The sequence below is a fragment of the Narcine bancroftii genome, chromosome 1 (assembly GCF_036971445.1).
Source record: "Narcine bancroftii isolate sNarBan1 chromosome 1, sNarBan1.hap1, whole genome shotgun sequence".
NCBI lineage: Eukaryota > Metazoa > Chordata > Chondrichthyes > Torpediniformes > Narcinidae > Narcine > Narcine bancroftii.
Window position 1 is genome coordinate 85,675,229 of NC_091469.1, and position 17,345 is coordinate 85,692,573.

Here is a 17,345-nt window from a genome sequence, read left to right on the forward strand (position 1 = left end):
ATTGAAAGTTATTGTTAGGAAGGTTCCAATCTGAAAATAAAATATTGGCAATTCAGAAGGGGATGCAAAACATGCTTTGGTGTATAGTGAATCTCTCAAATGTTCTACCAGTATTCAGGATTGAGAATGATCGATATCTATATATTAAAGGAGATGAAATGATGAAAAGTGATTCCTTGGGAAACAATTAGCTGTAATCTTTTTAGATTGGAGAATAGTCTACTCTTACTTCTAAAACATTTCCTTGGGTAATGAATATCTCTGGGTCCAAGGTCAGGAAGTGGCACTCCATTGGTCTGGGGTGGTCTTGACCTCCCTGGGTCTGGAATTGTGTGTGGACCTCCCTGTGTCTGGGATTTTGTGTGGACCTCCCTGGGACTGGGATTGTGTGTGGACCTCCCTGAGTCTGGGATTGGGTGTGGACCTCACTGGGCCTGGGATTGGGTGTGGACCTCACTAGATCTGGGGTTGGGTTTGGACCTTGATGGGTCTGGGGTATGGTGTTGTCTTCCCTGGGTCTGGGGTTGGGTGTGGACCTCCCTGGGTCTGGGGTTGGGTGTGGACTTCACTGGGTCTGGGATCGGGTGTGGTCCTCGCTAGATCTGGAATCGGGTGTGGACCTCGCTGGGTCTAGAATTGGATGTGGACCTCCTTGGTTCATGTGTTGAGCTCCACATGTCAAGGTTGATGGATTAGACTGTCGGGATAAGATTGCAGATAGTTCGATGTTGAAATGGTTTTGTCTTGCAGTTCGGAGTCAAGTTGCTAAACTGCCTGTTAAGGGCAGCACAGTTAGCATAGCGGTTAGTGCAACAATGTTAAAAAATTTGCATGTTCTCCCCGTATCTGCATGGGTTTCCTTCTGGCACTCCAGTTTCATCCCACCCTCCAAAATGTACTGGGGGTTGAAAGTTGAAAGCAGGTGTAATTGGATGGCATGGGCCTGTTACCATGATGTATGTCTAAATTTTATAAAATATAGTTAACAGAGCTTGAATTGTTGAACTCCTGATCAGCTGGAATTTTGGTGTAAAAATATCAAGACATTTCGATGTTCGGTTCTATGGATTACAGGGTCAAAATTAGATATTGATTTGGAGTAATTATGCCCAATGGCAGGTTGGGAACAGGGATTATGCTGCTGATCAACCTGGAACTGAGATCAGGAACTGATTGACCCCAGGTTGGGGTAAACCTGCTTCTCAGAGTTTCAGCTGTGTGTGGTCAAACTGCTGCGCTGCCCCAGAGGGGTCAAGGAAAGTTCAAGATGTTGAGCTATCCTGTATTGTGTTGGCATTAAGGTGATGAATGTGTTGAGCCCTCACTGGGGGCCTCTGAGTGCACATTAACAGCCTTGCATCTCCACCGTGCTCTCCACACAACCTCTTTACAACCAGTGAGGTACCTCTTGGCATATTCTCACTCTCAGTCAAAACGTGGCAGCTACTGCATTCAGCAAGATCTAAAGGGATATATGACTAGATCATTTGTTAGCTTTTACAACGAGCGACACGGGAAAAAAAAAAACATTCAATCCTTGACTATGAGCATCAGACCTCCAATAACTCCTTCCCCAGAGAGGGTGCGGTGTCTGGAATTTGATGGAATGAAACACAGAAGTCTGTGAGTGCTGCATTTTTAAATAAAATCACACTGAAAATGCTGGAAGAACTTAGCCGGTCTAGCAGAGTCCATAGTGAAGATATATTATTGACATTTCAGGCCTGAGCCCTTCTTCAAGCTATAAGATGTTTTCTTTTCAACCCCCACCCCCCTCCACCACCCAGTGTGCCATCTTCTTCCCCATCATCTTTCTCCCAGCACATGTACACATGTGTGTGTTCTCTCTCTCCCCTCGGTATCCTTTCACAACCAAAATCAATTCTCACCTCTACTCTTATCATATCCAATTAACACCTTTTGTTTGTTGGTCTGGACTCCTCCCCCTCCCAATCTTCCCCATTTCTCTCCCTAGACTTTATTTCAAATGCCTTCTTACTTTTTGCTCACACCTTGAAGGGGGGCTCAGGCCTGAAATGTTGGTAATATATCTTTATTTCCTATAGATGCTGCAAGACTGGCTGAGTTCCTCCAGCATTAATTGTTTTTTTTTTAATCAGGAATTTAATTTCTTTGGTGTCCACCAGGTTCATACCTGTACCCAAGCAGAGTTAATTCTGTAAACATCTTCAAGCAGTGGAGGGCCACTGCTGTGGAGGTGAGGGGCAGAGGGTGTCTTCCCTTCCTTTGTCCTTAAGCTTTGTGAATGAAAAGCATTGCTTCGGGTACAAATAATTTCTTATTTAGCTGGGTTAAGAAAACAAGAATTATTATTACTGAATAATAGAATGAAGAAAATTGATAGAGTATATTCAAGGATGCCTAATGCTGATCTTTATAAGGAAAGGGTAGAACTTCAAATCTAATGTGATTTACTTTTAACATACCCTATTGAAAGTTAACTTCTTAAACCTAAAAGTCAGTTTTATCTACATGGGGATAAATCAGGTAAATTGTTAGCTGGTCAATTAAAATCAGCTATGGTCAAAAGACAGATTACTAAAATTTGTAAAAAAGGCAGTAGCATTATGTTTGATCATGTTGAAATTAATCAGATGTTCCAGGAATTCTATTCTGATTTATATAAACCTGAGTTTCCTGACAATTCTGTCTCTATGGATAGATTCCTGCAGTGGTTGAATATCCCTAAAATTTCTTCTAATTATCAACTTTTATTGGAAGCTCCAATTTCAGAGATGGAAATTTTTAAAGCAATTTCCTCCCTTCAGTCTGGAAAAGTCTGGATGGTTACACCATTGAGTTTTAAAAAATATTTTGCTAATATACTTATCCCCTGACTTTGTAAGGTATTTAGTGATTCAAATCTTTTTAGAACCTTGCCACAGACATTTTATGAAGCATCATTTTCCTTCCCTCATAAAACAGGATATGGGCCCTTCGGATTGTGCTTCCTGTAGACCAATATCATTATTGAATGTTGATTCTAAAATTCTTTCCAAATTCTTTCCAAAAATATTCTTCTTCAGATTATCTTTATAGACCAAACAGGATTTTTAAAGAATCAATATTTACACTTTAATATCCATAGATTAATAAATATAATTTATTCCCCATCGCTTTAAACTGCAGAATGTATAGTGGCGTTCGATACAAAAAAGGCTTTTGATAGAGTGGAATAGAAATATCTGTTTGAAGTTTTGAAAGGATTTAATTTCAGCCCTGGTGTCCTTTTGGATTAATTTCATTTATCACGATCCAGCCACTGCTGTAATTACAAATAATCAAAAATCTTCACTTTTAAGGTTATTTCGAGGAACTAGAAAGGGTTGTCCTCTTAGATCTTTAATTTAGCTTTGGAACCCCTAACATAATGATTCTCAAGGTGGGTGCTGCCACCCCTCCCACCCCAGTCATGGGCAGTATAAAGATCCAAAGGGGTGGTGAGAGAAAGGAGGCTGTCCGGGTGGTGAGGAAAAAAGGGGTGGTCCAAACCTTCAGTCTTGTTATTATTCAGTCTGCTGCAAAGTTTAGTGAAGCAGCCAGTGCAGTAATTTTCTGGCCAGATTCGGGGTGGCAGTAGTGAGTAAAATAAATGGCGACAACGCATTCTCGCAAGAGCTGGTCTCAGTGGTTTCCATGCTGTACTGGTGTCACAACCCCGCATTCAGCACCACCACTATCCCCACTCTCAGTACTGCCATTATCTCACCCTCTCAGCACCGCCACTACCCCCCTCAGCACTGTCACTACTCCCCTTCTCAGCACTGCCACTACCTCCCCTCAGTGCCACCACTACCTCCCTCTCAACACCACCACTATCCCCCACTCAGCACTGCCATTACCCCCTTAACACCACCACTACCCACTTCTCAGCGCCGCCATTTCCCCCTTCTCAGCGCCACCACTACTCCATCTCAGCACCGCCACTACCCCCCTCAGCGCTGCCTCTACCCCCTCACTCAGTGCCACTAACCCCCACTCGGATTCTCCCTTAACCCCCCTCTTAGCACCGCCACTATTCACCCCGCTCAGTGCTGCCAATAACCCTCCTCGCTCAGTGCCGCCACTAACCCCCGCCACCCTGCTCAGTGCCACCACTAACGCACACTCAGTTGGGGGCACTCAGGATGTAGCCAAGAGGCCAAGGGGGCAACAGCCCAAAAACATTTGAGAACCACTGCCCTAGCAGTGACATTCGGGGAATTAATTGAGGAGATAGAATTCACAAAGTATCTTTATATCCAGATGATCTTTTAGTATATTTTTCAGATCCTGAGAAATCTATTCCTCCAATGTTGTCTTTGCTTTCCCAATTTGGTAGTTTCTCCGGATATAAATTGAATCTCTATAAAAGCAAATTATTCCCAGTAAACATGCATGTACCTGTTTATAATCACACACCTTATAGAGTGGTTAAAGATCATTTTACCTATCTTGGGGTTAAAATACCCAAAACATTTAAAGATCTATATAAATATAACTTTCTTCCTTGGATAGATTATGTGAAATAATCTCTTTCTAAATGGGCTCTATTGGCTTTATCTTTTGTAGGTTGTAGTAATGATATTTAGATGATAATCTGACAAAAAGTTTTGTATTTATTTCAAGCAGTCCCAGTTTTTATTCCAAAATCCTTTTTTGATAATATTGACTCTAAGATATCTTCTTATATTTAGAATAAAGCGAATGCCAGATTGAGTAAATTCCATCTGCAGAAATTGAAACCTCATCGTAGACTCTATTATTGGGCAGTTGACATTCACTATATTATTTTCTGTATCTACTGTTCTGATAAATTTGAACACTCATATTGGGTAGATTTGGAATTCAGTGGTATTCATAGTCTCTTTATTGAGAGCAGCTCTTCATTTTACACTTTCTAAGATTAGTAGACGTACCTTCAACCAATACTTAAATATACATTACAGATTTGGTTTCAATTTCAGAAGTTCTTATACTTGAAAAATTTTATTTTACCTAATACCATTTCTCTTAATTATTTTTTTGAACCAAGCCTTTTCTTTTTGGAAAGTTAAAGGAATTGTTTCTTTTTCAGATTTGTTTATGGATGGTAGTTTAAAATCTTTTGAACAATTATCCAATAATTATAATGTACCCAAGTCTCATTTTTTTTAGATACTTTCAAATTAGAAATTCTATGAATACTTTACTGCCTAACTTTCCAAAATTGTACCAATCGGATTTGCTTGATACTTCTTTTCCATTTGAACCCTTCTTATTTGGGTTTAATCGGTAACATTTATAATAAGTTATTAAGATTGCAATCAAATTCTAATGACAAAATTAAAAGGGCCTTGGAAGAGGAACTTCAGTTATGTCTTCAGAGGAATCATGGTAAAATATTTTTGGATTGTTTAATACCTCTTCAATATGTGCTCGTCATTCTTTGATTCATTTTAAAATGATACATCGGGCTAGTACGTCAGAAGACAAATTGGCTGGTATTTTGCTAACATTAGTCCTATTTGTGTTAGATGTAAATTGCAAGTGCCTTCTCTAACTCATACATTTTGTTCATGCCTTTGTTGGAGAGGTATTAGTTAGATATTTTTAAAATGTTGTAAACTACACTGTTTGCTACCTTACCCAGTGACTGCCCTTTTTGGAATTATAATTCCAGAAGTGGGATGAGTTCCCACTTCCACACATCAGGCTGTAGCCTTTAATACATTGTTGACTAGAAGAGCTATTTTATTTAAATGGAAGGATTCTAATCCCCCCCTACTTTGACTCAATGGTTCTCTCAAATTATGTCTTGTTTAAGTATAGAGAAAGTTAGGAGTTGCACATCAGTTAAATTTGAAGAGAATTGGCCACATGACTCAGTTAATATAATTATTTTTTCCTTCCAGACTATATTTAATTTTATTTTTTTCTCTTTGTGGGTGAAGACCAGATGATTAATGTTTATTAATAAATCCTCAGGATAGGCTGTCCAGTTTTTTTTGTTTTTTTTTTTTTTCTTATATTAGGTGAGGTTTTATATAATTTTTTTTATTTGAAGATTTCAGTTTGAGGAGACGAGAAAATATTTGTTAATTGTAGTGGAATGCTATTTGTTATATCATATGATGTAATATAGTAACATTTTTTTCCCTTTCTTTGTTATGTACTTCTATTTTCATGTATTGTTTACCTCTAATAAGATTAATTAAAAGATTGAAAAAAAAGTGAAGCATTGCAGGCACAAGGTTGGAGTTGAGAATCACTGGAATGTCACTGTTTGTGTTCCAGATATCTTTTCCTCTTTGATAAAGCAGTGATTGTATGTAAGCGGAAAGGTTACAACTATGAGCTGAAAGAGACAATTGATCTACAAACTCATAAAATGACTGATGACCCAATGAATAACAAGGACTTAAGAAAGGTAACTCTGTCTGTGAGTTCATGATACCACAGATTTCATTAAATTGCATGTTATCAGGGAGATGAAATGCTCACTCCTAGGACTATTAATTGTTCATGTGAAGGGGTGTGGATGGACAGTGCTGGTTTGAGCATGAGAGACACTGAGGGAGCATGCCTCCTACTACTAAAATCAGTGACAGACTGCCCCAGGGCAAAGGAATGTCTTCAGAATTGGAACTTAAACCAGGATTAATGTTGGGCTAATAGAAACTGTGGTTCAACATCATCTCTTTCCAACCCATCCAGGTCTTTTGGCTCACACTCTCCCCATGGGCTTTTTTGATTGCCAAAGTTTTCCATGAATCACAATATTTCCCTGTCTTTCCCAATGACCTGAGCCCTTTACCCCCACCCCATCATAGTTCCTCTCTTCCATAACCATAGTACATCCCACTTGCCTAATAAGATCACTTTCAGTGCTCTTCTCAATGTAAAACAAGGTGATGGATCTTCCTGACCTGCCTGATGAGACAGATTCCTTGCGAGTTGTTGTGAGCTTTATTCAATCTCTTGGGCAATGTTACTTGAGCAGAGAAAATCCTCTGATCAATCTCATTAATTTTTCATGTTTGTTAAGCCAAGACTGATTTCTCTGCTCTGTTCTTTCCTGCTTTCCAGTGCCACGGGAAAATGGTGAGTTGTGCAAGTATCTGCTGAGACATATTTGTGGCCTGAATATTTTTAACATGTTAAATGTTGGTTTCAATTCCCCAGCTGCTCTAGTCTGGTCTGTCTGGATTTTGCTGCTATTTTACCTGTCTCCAGCCCTGATTATATATTAAAGAGAGTTTGGAGGTGGCACGATTAGAGTAGCAGTTAGCGCAATACTGTTACAGCACCAGTGACCCGGATTATAATCTGGTGCTGTCTGTAGGGAGTTTGTACATTCTCTCCATGTCTGCGTGGGTTTCCTCCAGATGTTCTTGTTTCCTCCCATCCTTCAAAACAAACCGGGGTTGTAGTCAATTGGGTGTAATTGAACAGCACGGGCTTGTGGCCTGTTACTGTGCTGTACGTCTAAATTTAAGATTTAAATTTAAATTTTTGATAAACAAAATGATGGATCTGAGGAAGGAATCCAGGACAAGTGCTTTCTCATTTTCTCCATGAAAAAGCAACTGGAGACTGATAATTCAGGTGACTGCTGGGTCATGATAAGTCCATGAGACCGTAAAACATAGGCTGTTTGGCCATTGAGTCCATCCCAACTCTCCTACTCAACCCCATTCTCCTGCCTTCACCACATAACTCTTGATTCCCTTCTTGATCAAGAAAGATCTGTTAATTCAGAAGTCTGATTCTCATTTAGGATTGGCATGTTGGAACGTAGAAATGCACAAGTGTCCCCCCCCACCGCCCCAGAGAAAATCACCTATAATCTGAGGAATAAGTATGGCATGTTTATGGATATTTGGCAGCCAAACCTATGACATGTAGGGATTAATCTTTAACTGTTTTCCCCCCCTTGCCCTGCCCCCCACTACCTTTATCCCCACCCCCCTCACCCCTCTTCTGATCCAGAAAAGTCAGATAATTCTTAGGCCTGAGAGATTGGTGAAGGTGCCTGGCAGATCTTTCTCCTCCTTTTCTTATTTCTGTTGTTTTTCTATCCTACTCTTATATCTATATTCTTTCTTCTGCATTTTCTGTTTTTCCAAAGGATGTGGAGCGGAGTTGTTTACAATTATAGTCAACAAGAAGGATGGTTGTTAAATACATTGGTTAATTGTATCTTTGGATTTATTTGTCTATAAATAAAATATTTTTAAAAATCTGTTAATTCAATTTTGATAAAATATCCACTAGTGATGGACATGGTGTTAATGGGAAATGGTGATCCAACGATTATTTGTGCTGTTGATTACCGGACAATTGTTCATCCAAGGAATAGAGTTCTTTATCCAATTCTGGATATGTCTTTACTTATTGAAACTTTTTGCTGCTGGTTGGTTGCCTATTTGTTTAAAGTTTGGTCCACTGGTTGCTGGGTGAACATTTACAATTGATTGTTTGAGCTATGGGTGACTGGATGAAAATTTAGCTGGATATATTAGTAATTCTGGTTATCAGGTGACTATTTGCTAGGGTTTGCTTGACTTGTTACTTGGTGATAATTGGACATGCGGTTGTTAGGCAAATATTCACTACATTTGTTCTTGTTTATTCTTTGACTTGCTCTCCATGTACTCACCAGTTTGGTGAGCATGTCAGTGAGAATATACTATGGCCTCCAGGGTCCTCTTGCAGTGTTTGCATCCAGAATGACTTCTTCCCAGTAAACCATCTCTTTACCCTAACTTGGACACGACTAATTATGTAGAGTGGGAGCATGGCAGTACTACTTGGAAATGCTCACCAGGCTGAGCAAGAACATGGCTGCAAGAAGTAAAAGAGCAGCACTATGAGTTCAGCTATAAGGGATTTGAGAGGCCTTCAATTGCCAGAGATTATTGCTGTGGAACTGAGCAAGAATCTCAGCAAGACATCGACCCTTCCCTCCCAGCACAAAAATAGATTTAAAGCTTCTAGAACTGTGATTAGAAACATGAGGTGGCCACTCATGTAAAAGCTTTTATATCAGAGAAGGTTTTTGGTAATCTCTGAGAAGTCCTTGGCTCCATTCCCTGTGTAAAATCAGGGCAAAGCATACTTAATAGTTTGGACTACTAATTGAGGGTGACATTTTATTTGGTGATTGTTTGGACTTGGTGTTGGGTAAGCTATTGTAATGTGCTGGTGAGGAGACAAAAGTTTATCTGTTGATAGTTTTGGTTGCCAAGTGAATGTTTCGTTGTGAATGGTTTGTGCTCCGCAGGGTCTGCGACTCTTGTTTGTGTTTCGGTCTTGCACAGCTGGACTGAATTACTGGATCCAGTTCTGCCCGCTCTTCAGGCAAGGAAAGAATTTGACTCTTTGGATCACCAAGAGAGTCTGGACCAAGGGAGAGTTCACATCCCAACCACAAACATGCTGTTTCTGCTTAATGGGGACGAGTAATATTTGCAGGCACTTAACAGTATCTCAATGAGTGTGAAATGGAAGCAATGATTCCAACAAAATGGAAGAGGGTTACATCATAGGGAAGGGCCATTTGTAGGAAAGGGAAGGAGGGAGATGTCATCAAAAGGTGACAGGTTTCTTGTATCATGCTGATAAGCTAGAGGCAAATCCACAGACAAGCAGTATCTCTGAAAGGACTCACTTTTGTTTCTCTTTCTCTTATTGAGGGTGCCAGGCAATACTCATGGCAACTCTTTTGTTGTTATGGCAGGAAAAAAATTGAAAAATATCATGTATATTACATTTTTTTTGTATTATCACATGACAATAAAAGAAACCTTGATCCTTGAGCAAATTGGCAGGTTAAATAAACTCTGCACAATCAGACCCATCAACACAGCAGTCCACAGACTGCTAGCTCAAATTATCAAGGACAAGTTTACCTTGTGACTAGTAGCCTAATCTTGGTTAGACAATCGCTATCAGTCCCAGAAATCGTACCCAATGGGGAAGGGACCAAGGAGTTGATGCAAAGTGGGTGTCTAGTGAGAGGGAGGTCATTGTCATTATATTATCATTAATGATTTGGATTATGGAATGAATGGCTTTATGGCCAAGTTTGCAGATGATACGAAGGTAGGGGAGGAGCAGGTAGAGGAGAGGAAACATGGAGTCTGCAGAAGGACTTGGACATAGTAGGAGAATGGGAGGAGAAATGGTAAATGAAATATAATGTTGGAAAGTGTACGGTAATGCACATTGGTAGAAAAAATAAAGGGGGAGATTATTTTTTTTAAAAAGGAAGAAAATTGAAAATATCCAGAGGCAAAGGGACCTGGGAGTCCTCATGCAGGATAGTCTGAAGGTAAACTTGCAAGTTGAGGTGGTGGTGAAGAAGGCTGGCATTCATTTCAAGAGGAATAGACTAGAAGAGCAGGGATATGAATTTGAGGCTAGATAAGGCACCGGTGAGAACTCACTTGGAGTATTGTGGGCAGTTTTGGTCTCCTCATTTAAGAAAGGATGTACTGATGCTGAAGAGGATTCAAAGGTGGTTTAGTAGGATGATACTGGGAATGAAAGGGTTATAATATGATGAGCGTTTAACAGCTTTTGGCCTGTATTCACTGGAATTTAGGAGAATGAGGGGGGTTTCCCATGGTTGGAGAGTCTCAGACAAATGGGCACAACTTTAGGATTGAAGGGTGTCCACAGAACAGAGATGCATAGAAATTTCTTCAGCCAGAGGGTGGTAAATCTGTGGAGTTAGTTGTCACCAGTAATTGTGGTCCAGGTCATTGGGTGTATTTAAGGTAGAGATGAACAGGTTCTTGTTTAGCCAGAGCATAAAAGGTTATGAGGAGAAGTTCAGGAAGATGGTGGCGCTGCTGCTGGTGTGGACCTCAGGGAGTGGGGGAGCCAGGGTCCAGTGCTCCCGTGGGGTCCAGCCTCCCAGTCGACTGCTGTCGGCTCTGAACGGGCTTTAAATGGTTTTATTTGAAATCCTGCGACCAAGATGGCAGCGCCTATTAACCGGCAGCAGCCATGAGGGACTGCAGACTCCCATGAAGTGGAGGACTAGCGCAGGGCACCAGAAGACAGGAAGATCACATGCCATCTGAGAGAGGGAGGAGTGGAGGAGACGACCCGCAGGAACGGTGACTGTGGCAGCCAACCAGTGAGGGGGCTTTGCGGCCATGGAACCAGTGCATGCCGCAGGCTGCTGGTGACCCGAGGCAAGGAACCCGCGGAAGCTGTGGTCTGCTGGAGACTGCTGTCGGGAGACTTGCGTCAGGCTGTGGACTGCTGGAGACTGGCTTGAACTGGCTGTAGGGATGCCAGGTATCGGAACTGCGATGCGAGGAGATGCCGAAAGCACTCAAGGGTCCCTGGCGTGTTGGAGGTTCGGATCTGGAGCTCAAGTTGCCATTGGTTTAGACAGGACTCTGTGTGGCTGTGGGGGCTGTGTAAGCTCTGGGGGGAAAATCTATGGACACTCGGTTACTCTGGGGAGACTCTTTTTTGTTTCTCTCTCCGTGCTGCTTGTAAGTCAGACTGTAAGGCATAGGCAATTTCTGCTGGAGATGAATCTGCCTGCCTTGCAGCAGGCAAAAAGAAATTTCTTGCAATATGACACTGTTTTATTACTATGACAATAAATTGAATCTTGAAGGCTAGGCAGTGGGTCAGAGTGGGAAAACGGATCTGCTCATGACTGAATGGCGAAGCAGACTCAATGGGGTGAATGGCCTATTTCTGCTTCTATGTCTTATGGGACAAAGTCAAGATGGATCTCCATAGGTCCAAGGGATCAGTGTGAGTTCAACATGCGGTCACTCTGGGAGTTAGGAGGTTAGAACAATAATATTTATTAGATCTAGCCTTCAGTGCAGGATAGGAAATTTGCAACAGCAGCAAGTTGGAAGGAAGTGAAGTTCTGCAGCAAGATATTTGGGTGCAACGGTTAAATTACCTGACAAGGGAGCCAGATGCCTGGCTGAGACAGGTCAGATATTGGAGTTGAAATTTCACCAAGGCAGTTGTTAGATTTATCAATTAATTTTCTGGAATTTGGCCAACAACAACATGTCTTATGATAACAACCACGTGAGCAATCTGATTCTGGTTGAAAATCCATGGGTTCACTGTCAACTTTGAGGGTAGGAAACTGGCCATCCTTTCTCAGTCTGTCTTCAATGTGATTTGTGACTTGTGAATTGCTTGAGCTGGCCAGTCAAATACTGCTGAATTCAAACAGGAAGACCACCTAGCCTCAACCTTGGCACTGAATTCAGCACATATGATCTCAGAAAACCCTCCTCTCACACATCTAGAAAGGAACTAAATGGGAAGAGCTATCCTAAAGACCAATCAAATAACAGATTGAAATATTCATCGTCATAAATTGTACTTTGCACATAGTACTCCTGTGATGACCATGGTTTGGAAAAAGAACTGACGGCATCAAGGACACTGAATGTTCTTTGAGTGGTTGAGTTCAATGTTCATTTAAATTTAAATTTAGGCATACAGCACGGTAACAGGCTTTTCTGGCCCACGAGCCCGTGCAGTCCAATTACACCCAATTAATCTACAACCCCTGAACTTTTTGAAGGGTGGGGGGGAAACCAGAGCACCTGAAGGAAACTCATGCAGACACGGGGGGGTCCGTACAAACTCCTTACACACCGCACCAGATTCGAACCCTGGTTGATGGCACTGTGACAGCATTGTGCTAAATGCAAATGCATCATCAAAAGTACCTTGGTATTACCTGCACAGACTAAGCCTGCTGGGTGCTGATGGACGTAGTGACCAATGTCTGTGAAAGGTAGTCAATGAACTAACTCAAAGGGTAAATACATTACTCCATGATATCATCTGTTGACATGACCACTGCACGGTTCTTGTGAACGTAAAGTCTTATTTTCACACTGAAGACCCCACATGTGTTGTGTGGCACAGTATTTGTGCAAAATGGAATGAATTCAGAACAGGCTTGGCAACTCAGAACTAAATATCTAAATCTGTCATTGCTTGGTTTACCTCTCATTTTGCCACTGCTTTCAAACTAGTGGATCGGCCCTGGTTGAATGTGAAACAGTGAGCAACATCAAGCATACCTGAAAATGCTGATGCGCTGGCCTGGTAAAGCTGTAAGATGTTAAACAGTAAAAGCAACATACAGTAGGCAACTGAATGAAGTTAAAAAAGAAAGTCTGTAGATGCTGGGGTCAAGTGAAATGCACAAACGTGGAGGAGAAACTCAAGGTGAGGGGCGTCTAGAAATAGAGCTGGAAACAATATGGCATAAGATGGCAGTGGAGGCAAATAGCCAGGAGGGACATTTAGCTGTGGAAGAGAGTCTGGGTCAATACATGGTTGTAGAGCTTGACAGAAGCAGGGATAATAGAGGGGGAGGAGTGAGAAACTTTCACAAAATTACATTTGAAGAGAGGAGACAAACTTCTCATGAAGTGAAGAGAGAAGCAGTCAATGCAGCATAGGTACCTGAGGTCCTTGAGTTTCTCCAGCGTGTTTATGTATTGCATACAGTGGACAGCTGAGTGATTTCACAACCAATGGATCAGATTTTTTTTTTAAATTTTTTATTTTTCACACCATAAATCACATTAGCCATGATATACACTATTTCTTTTTCACACATATACAGTGACTTTTTCTCCCCCCCCTCCTCCCAAGCCACCCCCCCCACCCCCCCCCCCTCTCATCCATTTTGGGTATACAATCTAGGTTGCATTAAGCCAGTCAGACAATGTTGTCATTCAACAAAAATACACCAGAAATTCTACTGAGTCCATTCTTTTCTTTCCTTCTCCTTCCATCAACTTAGGTAATGTTTGTCCCCGGTAGGTTTTCACTATTGTATTTAATGTAAGGCTCCTATACTTGTTCGAATATTTCAATATTATTTCTTAACCTATATGTTATTTTTTTTCTAATGGAATACATTTATTCATTTAAATTTAGTAGTTTCTTCCTTTTAATTTGGTTATGTATTCCATTAATATTTAAAGTCATATAGTTCAGCGTAGCCCTTTTATATTTTGTTTATCTTCTCTTTCCGTTTTTCCATCATTACCTTTCCTCCTTTTCCATTTCTGTTTTCTTATTTTCAACTCTTTATAAGACAACATTCCTACAACATCCAACATTTTCCTTATTCTCCTATTTCTATCTTATTTATCCCCAATCTCCCCTTCCCCTCCTGAGTTGTCCTTTATCCCTTGTCGGACAACCACATCTCCCTTCTCCATTTGGATTTGCGAATCCACTCGCAAGCGTCAAATGATTTTGCAGTGACCGCTATTTCCCCCCACCCCGCCCCCCCCGAAAAGATTTCACTTTTCATATGTCACAAAGGTCACTCTTTTAATTCCCTCCTTATTCTCTCTATTCCATTACCTTCCCTTATTAATTCTTGTCTATACTATCTATATTTTCCTCTAAGTACAGATACATTCATGTATGCACATTGTCTCTATTCACTCTTATACCTCTTTACCCGCATACATATCAATCGTGATCATTTTTACTCTCATTACCTGTCTTCATCCCTCAGTCTATTTTTGTCTTTACCCACATACATATCAATCGTGATCATTTTAACTCTCATTACCCGTCTTCCTCCCTCAGTCTATTTTTGTAATTGTTCTGCAAATTTTCGTGCTTCTTCTGGATCCGAGAATAGTCTGTTTTGTTGTCCTGGAATAAATATTTTCAATACCGCTGGATGCTTTAGTATAAATTTATACCCTTTCTTCCATAAAATCGCCTTTGCTGTATTGAACTCTTTTCTCTTCTTTAGGAGTTCAAAACTTATATCTGGATAAATGAAGATTTTTTGCCCTTTATACTCCAGTGGTTTGTTGCCCTCTCTTACTTTTTCCATTGTCTTCTCCAGTACCTTTTCTCTTGTAGTATATCTTAGGAATTTTACTACAATAGATCTTGGTTTTTGTTGTGGTTGTGGTTTAGAGGCCAATACTCTATGTGCCCTTTCTATTTCCATTTCTTGCTGTAGTTCTGGACATCCTAGGGTCTTAGGGATCCACTCTTTTATAAACTCCCTCATATTCTTGCCTTCTTCATCTTCCTTAAGGCCCACTATCTTTATGTTATTTCTTCTGTTATGGTTTTCCATTGTATCTATTTTTTGAGCTAGTAGTTCTTGTGTCTCTTTAGTTTTTTTATTAGATTCCTCCAATTTCTTTTTTAAGTCTTCTACCTCCATTTCTGCTGCTACTGCCCACTCTTCCATCTTGTCCATTTTCTTTCCCATTTCTGTTAAGGTCATCTCCATTTTATTTATTTTCTCTTCTGTGTTGTTTATTCTTTTTCTTAAATCCTTAAATTCCTGTGTTTGCCATTCTTTAAATGACTCCATGTATCCTTTAATAAGAGAAAGTATATCCTTTATCTTGCCTTTCTTTTCTTCTTCTTTTTCACTGTACTCTTCCTCTTCCTCTTCTTCTTCCTCTGGTTTGGCCATCTGTTGTTTCTTTGGTGCCCTTTCCTCCTCTTCTTTCTTGTTTCTATTGTCTTCTGTGGTCTCTTCTTGCTGCAGGTGTTCTGCAGCTGTCGTTGCCGGCTGTGGAGATCGACTCCCCAGCTGGTCCCCCCTCCCGTCGGTGTGTTTTTTTTCATTCGCATCGCGCATGCGCGGTTGCGCACTTTTACTCGGCTCTGCGAGCCATTTTTGTAGTCCATTATTTACCGACCTGAGGGAGCGGGTTTCTCTCTCCGCAGCGGGCCTCTTCGGACAGGTAAGGCCTTCACCTTTTTCCTCCTTTGTCTTCTCTTCCTCTCTTCTTACCGTTGCTTTAGATTTTTCTTTTTTTGTCGCCATCTTCTTTCCACCTTTATACTCACTTTTCTGTAACTTTTATTTCTGTGCCTTTGTGTTTTCCTTTGTTTTTCCCGACTTTTCTGGAGAGGGCTGGAGTTCACCGTCCGGCCACTACTCCATCACGTGACTCCCACCAATGGATCAGATTAATGCTCTGCAGTCCCACTACACTGAGTTGTGAATGGTGGTGTATGAGTAAACAGTTAAGGAAGGTGGGTGCTCGACTGTAGTGGAGCCCAGTCTGTCAGTGCTGAACACCAAACTGAAACATTCGCAGCCATGTTAGCACAGAATTACTGAGTAGATAATCCATCCCCACTCCCTCCTGGGATCCCACTCTCATCAACTCCTGTCTTCAGGCAATTCACATAATTTCACTTGACATCAAGAAATGGCTCGTAAGTCATGGATGCAGCAAAGACTGTGAACCAGTTGGCTTCACAGCCATGGTCTGGAAGACCTATTGTCTTTGGCCAAGTTCTGTTCCAGAAAACCACAATGGCGCCTTCTGGACAATGTGAAAATTGCCCATGTATGATCTGTTCACAAGCAGCAGGACAAACCCAATCTGCTTAATCACTGCCCAATCAGTGTACTCTCAGTGATCAGCAAAGAATGGAAGGTGTCATCAATAATTCTGTCAAGTCACACTTCCAAGTAACATCACCAATGCTCAGTTTGGGTTTTAGCAGAACAGATATATTTCAAACTTCATTGGAGCCTTGGTTCACAATTGACACCCCCAGATGAATTCTGGAGGTGAGGAGAGAGCGACTGCCCTTGACACCAAGGCAGCACGTAGCCAAGTTTGGCATCAATGAGTCCTGCTAGAGCTGAAACTTATGGCCAAGGGAATAGTAATCCATTAATTGGAGTCATTCCTTGCAAAAAGGATGATAGTTTACAAGTGGCGATGTTTGTTGACATGTTCAATTCTGAGGACCTGCAAAAGTCCAAACCTGAATACAATAAGACTGATGCAAAATATTCAATCTTGGGCAAATAACATTTGTGCCACCAGTATTGTCATCTCCAGTAAAAGTACCAACCATTGACATGTCATAGCATTACCATCTCTGAGTCCCTCTCCATCAACACCTGTGCATTAACAAAATCTCTACTGGACCAGCCACATGAATACCAGAGGGTGGTAATTCTGTAGCAAGCACCAAACCCTCTGATACCCCAAAGCCTTTCCACCATCTTTAAGGCACAAGTCAGGAATGTGAAGCAGTACTCTCCACATATCTGGATGAGTGCAGCTGCTACAACTCTCGTTCAGTACGGGATAAAGCAATGAAACATGAAATTCTGCAAATACTGTGATTATAGTAAAAACACAAAGGTGCTGGAAGATCTCAGAGGTAAAGATATATAACCAAGGTTTCGGGCCTGAGCCCTTCATCAGACCTGCTGGGTTCCTCCAGTACTTTTGTGTTTTTAGTACAGGAGTAAGCAACCCCCACTAGGTGTGGAAATTTGGTAATTGATTACCAGTGGATCTAAATCTGAGGACTCACAACGC

At 41.1% G+C, this 17,345-nt stretch overlaps 1 protein-coding gene across 7 annotated transcripts in view; it reads left to right on the plus strand.

The window, feature by feature from the left end:
- The window catches only part of vav2 (vav 2 guanine nucleotide exchange factor), a 255,045-nt gene that overhangs the window by 206,281 nt on the left and 31,419 nt on the right, over nucleotides 1–17,345 (plus strand). For 4 of the 7 annotated variants that reach the window (XM_069932059.1, XM_069932068.1, XM_069932040.1 and 1 more), the window contains exon 14: nucleotides 6,277–6,409. In XM_069932059.1, coding sequence (XP_069788160.1) covers nucleotides 6,277–6,409 — 133 coding nt within the window. Of the gene's footprint in view, nucleotides 1–6,276; nucleotides 6,410–7,068; nucleotides 7,084–17,345 lie in introns of all 7 variants that reach the window. The other 3 variants (XM_069932049.1, XM_069932061.1, XM_069932026.1) reach the window with 1 other exon arrangement.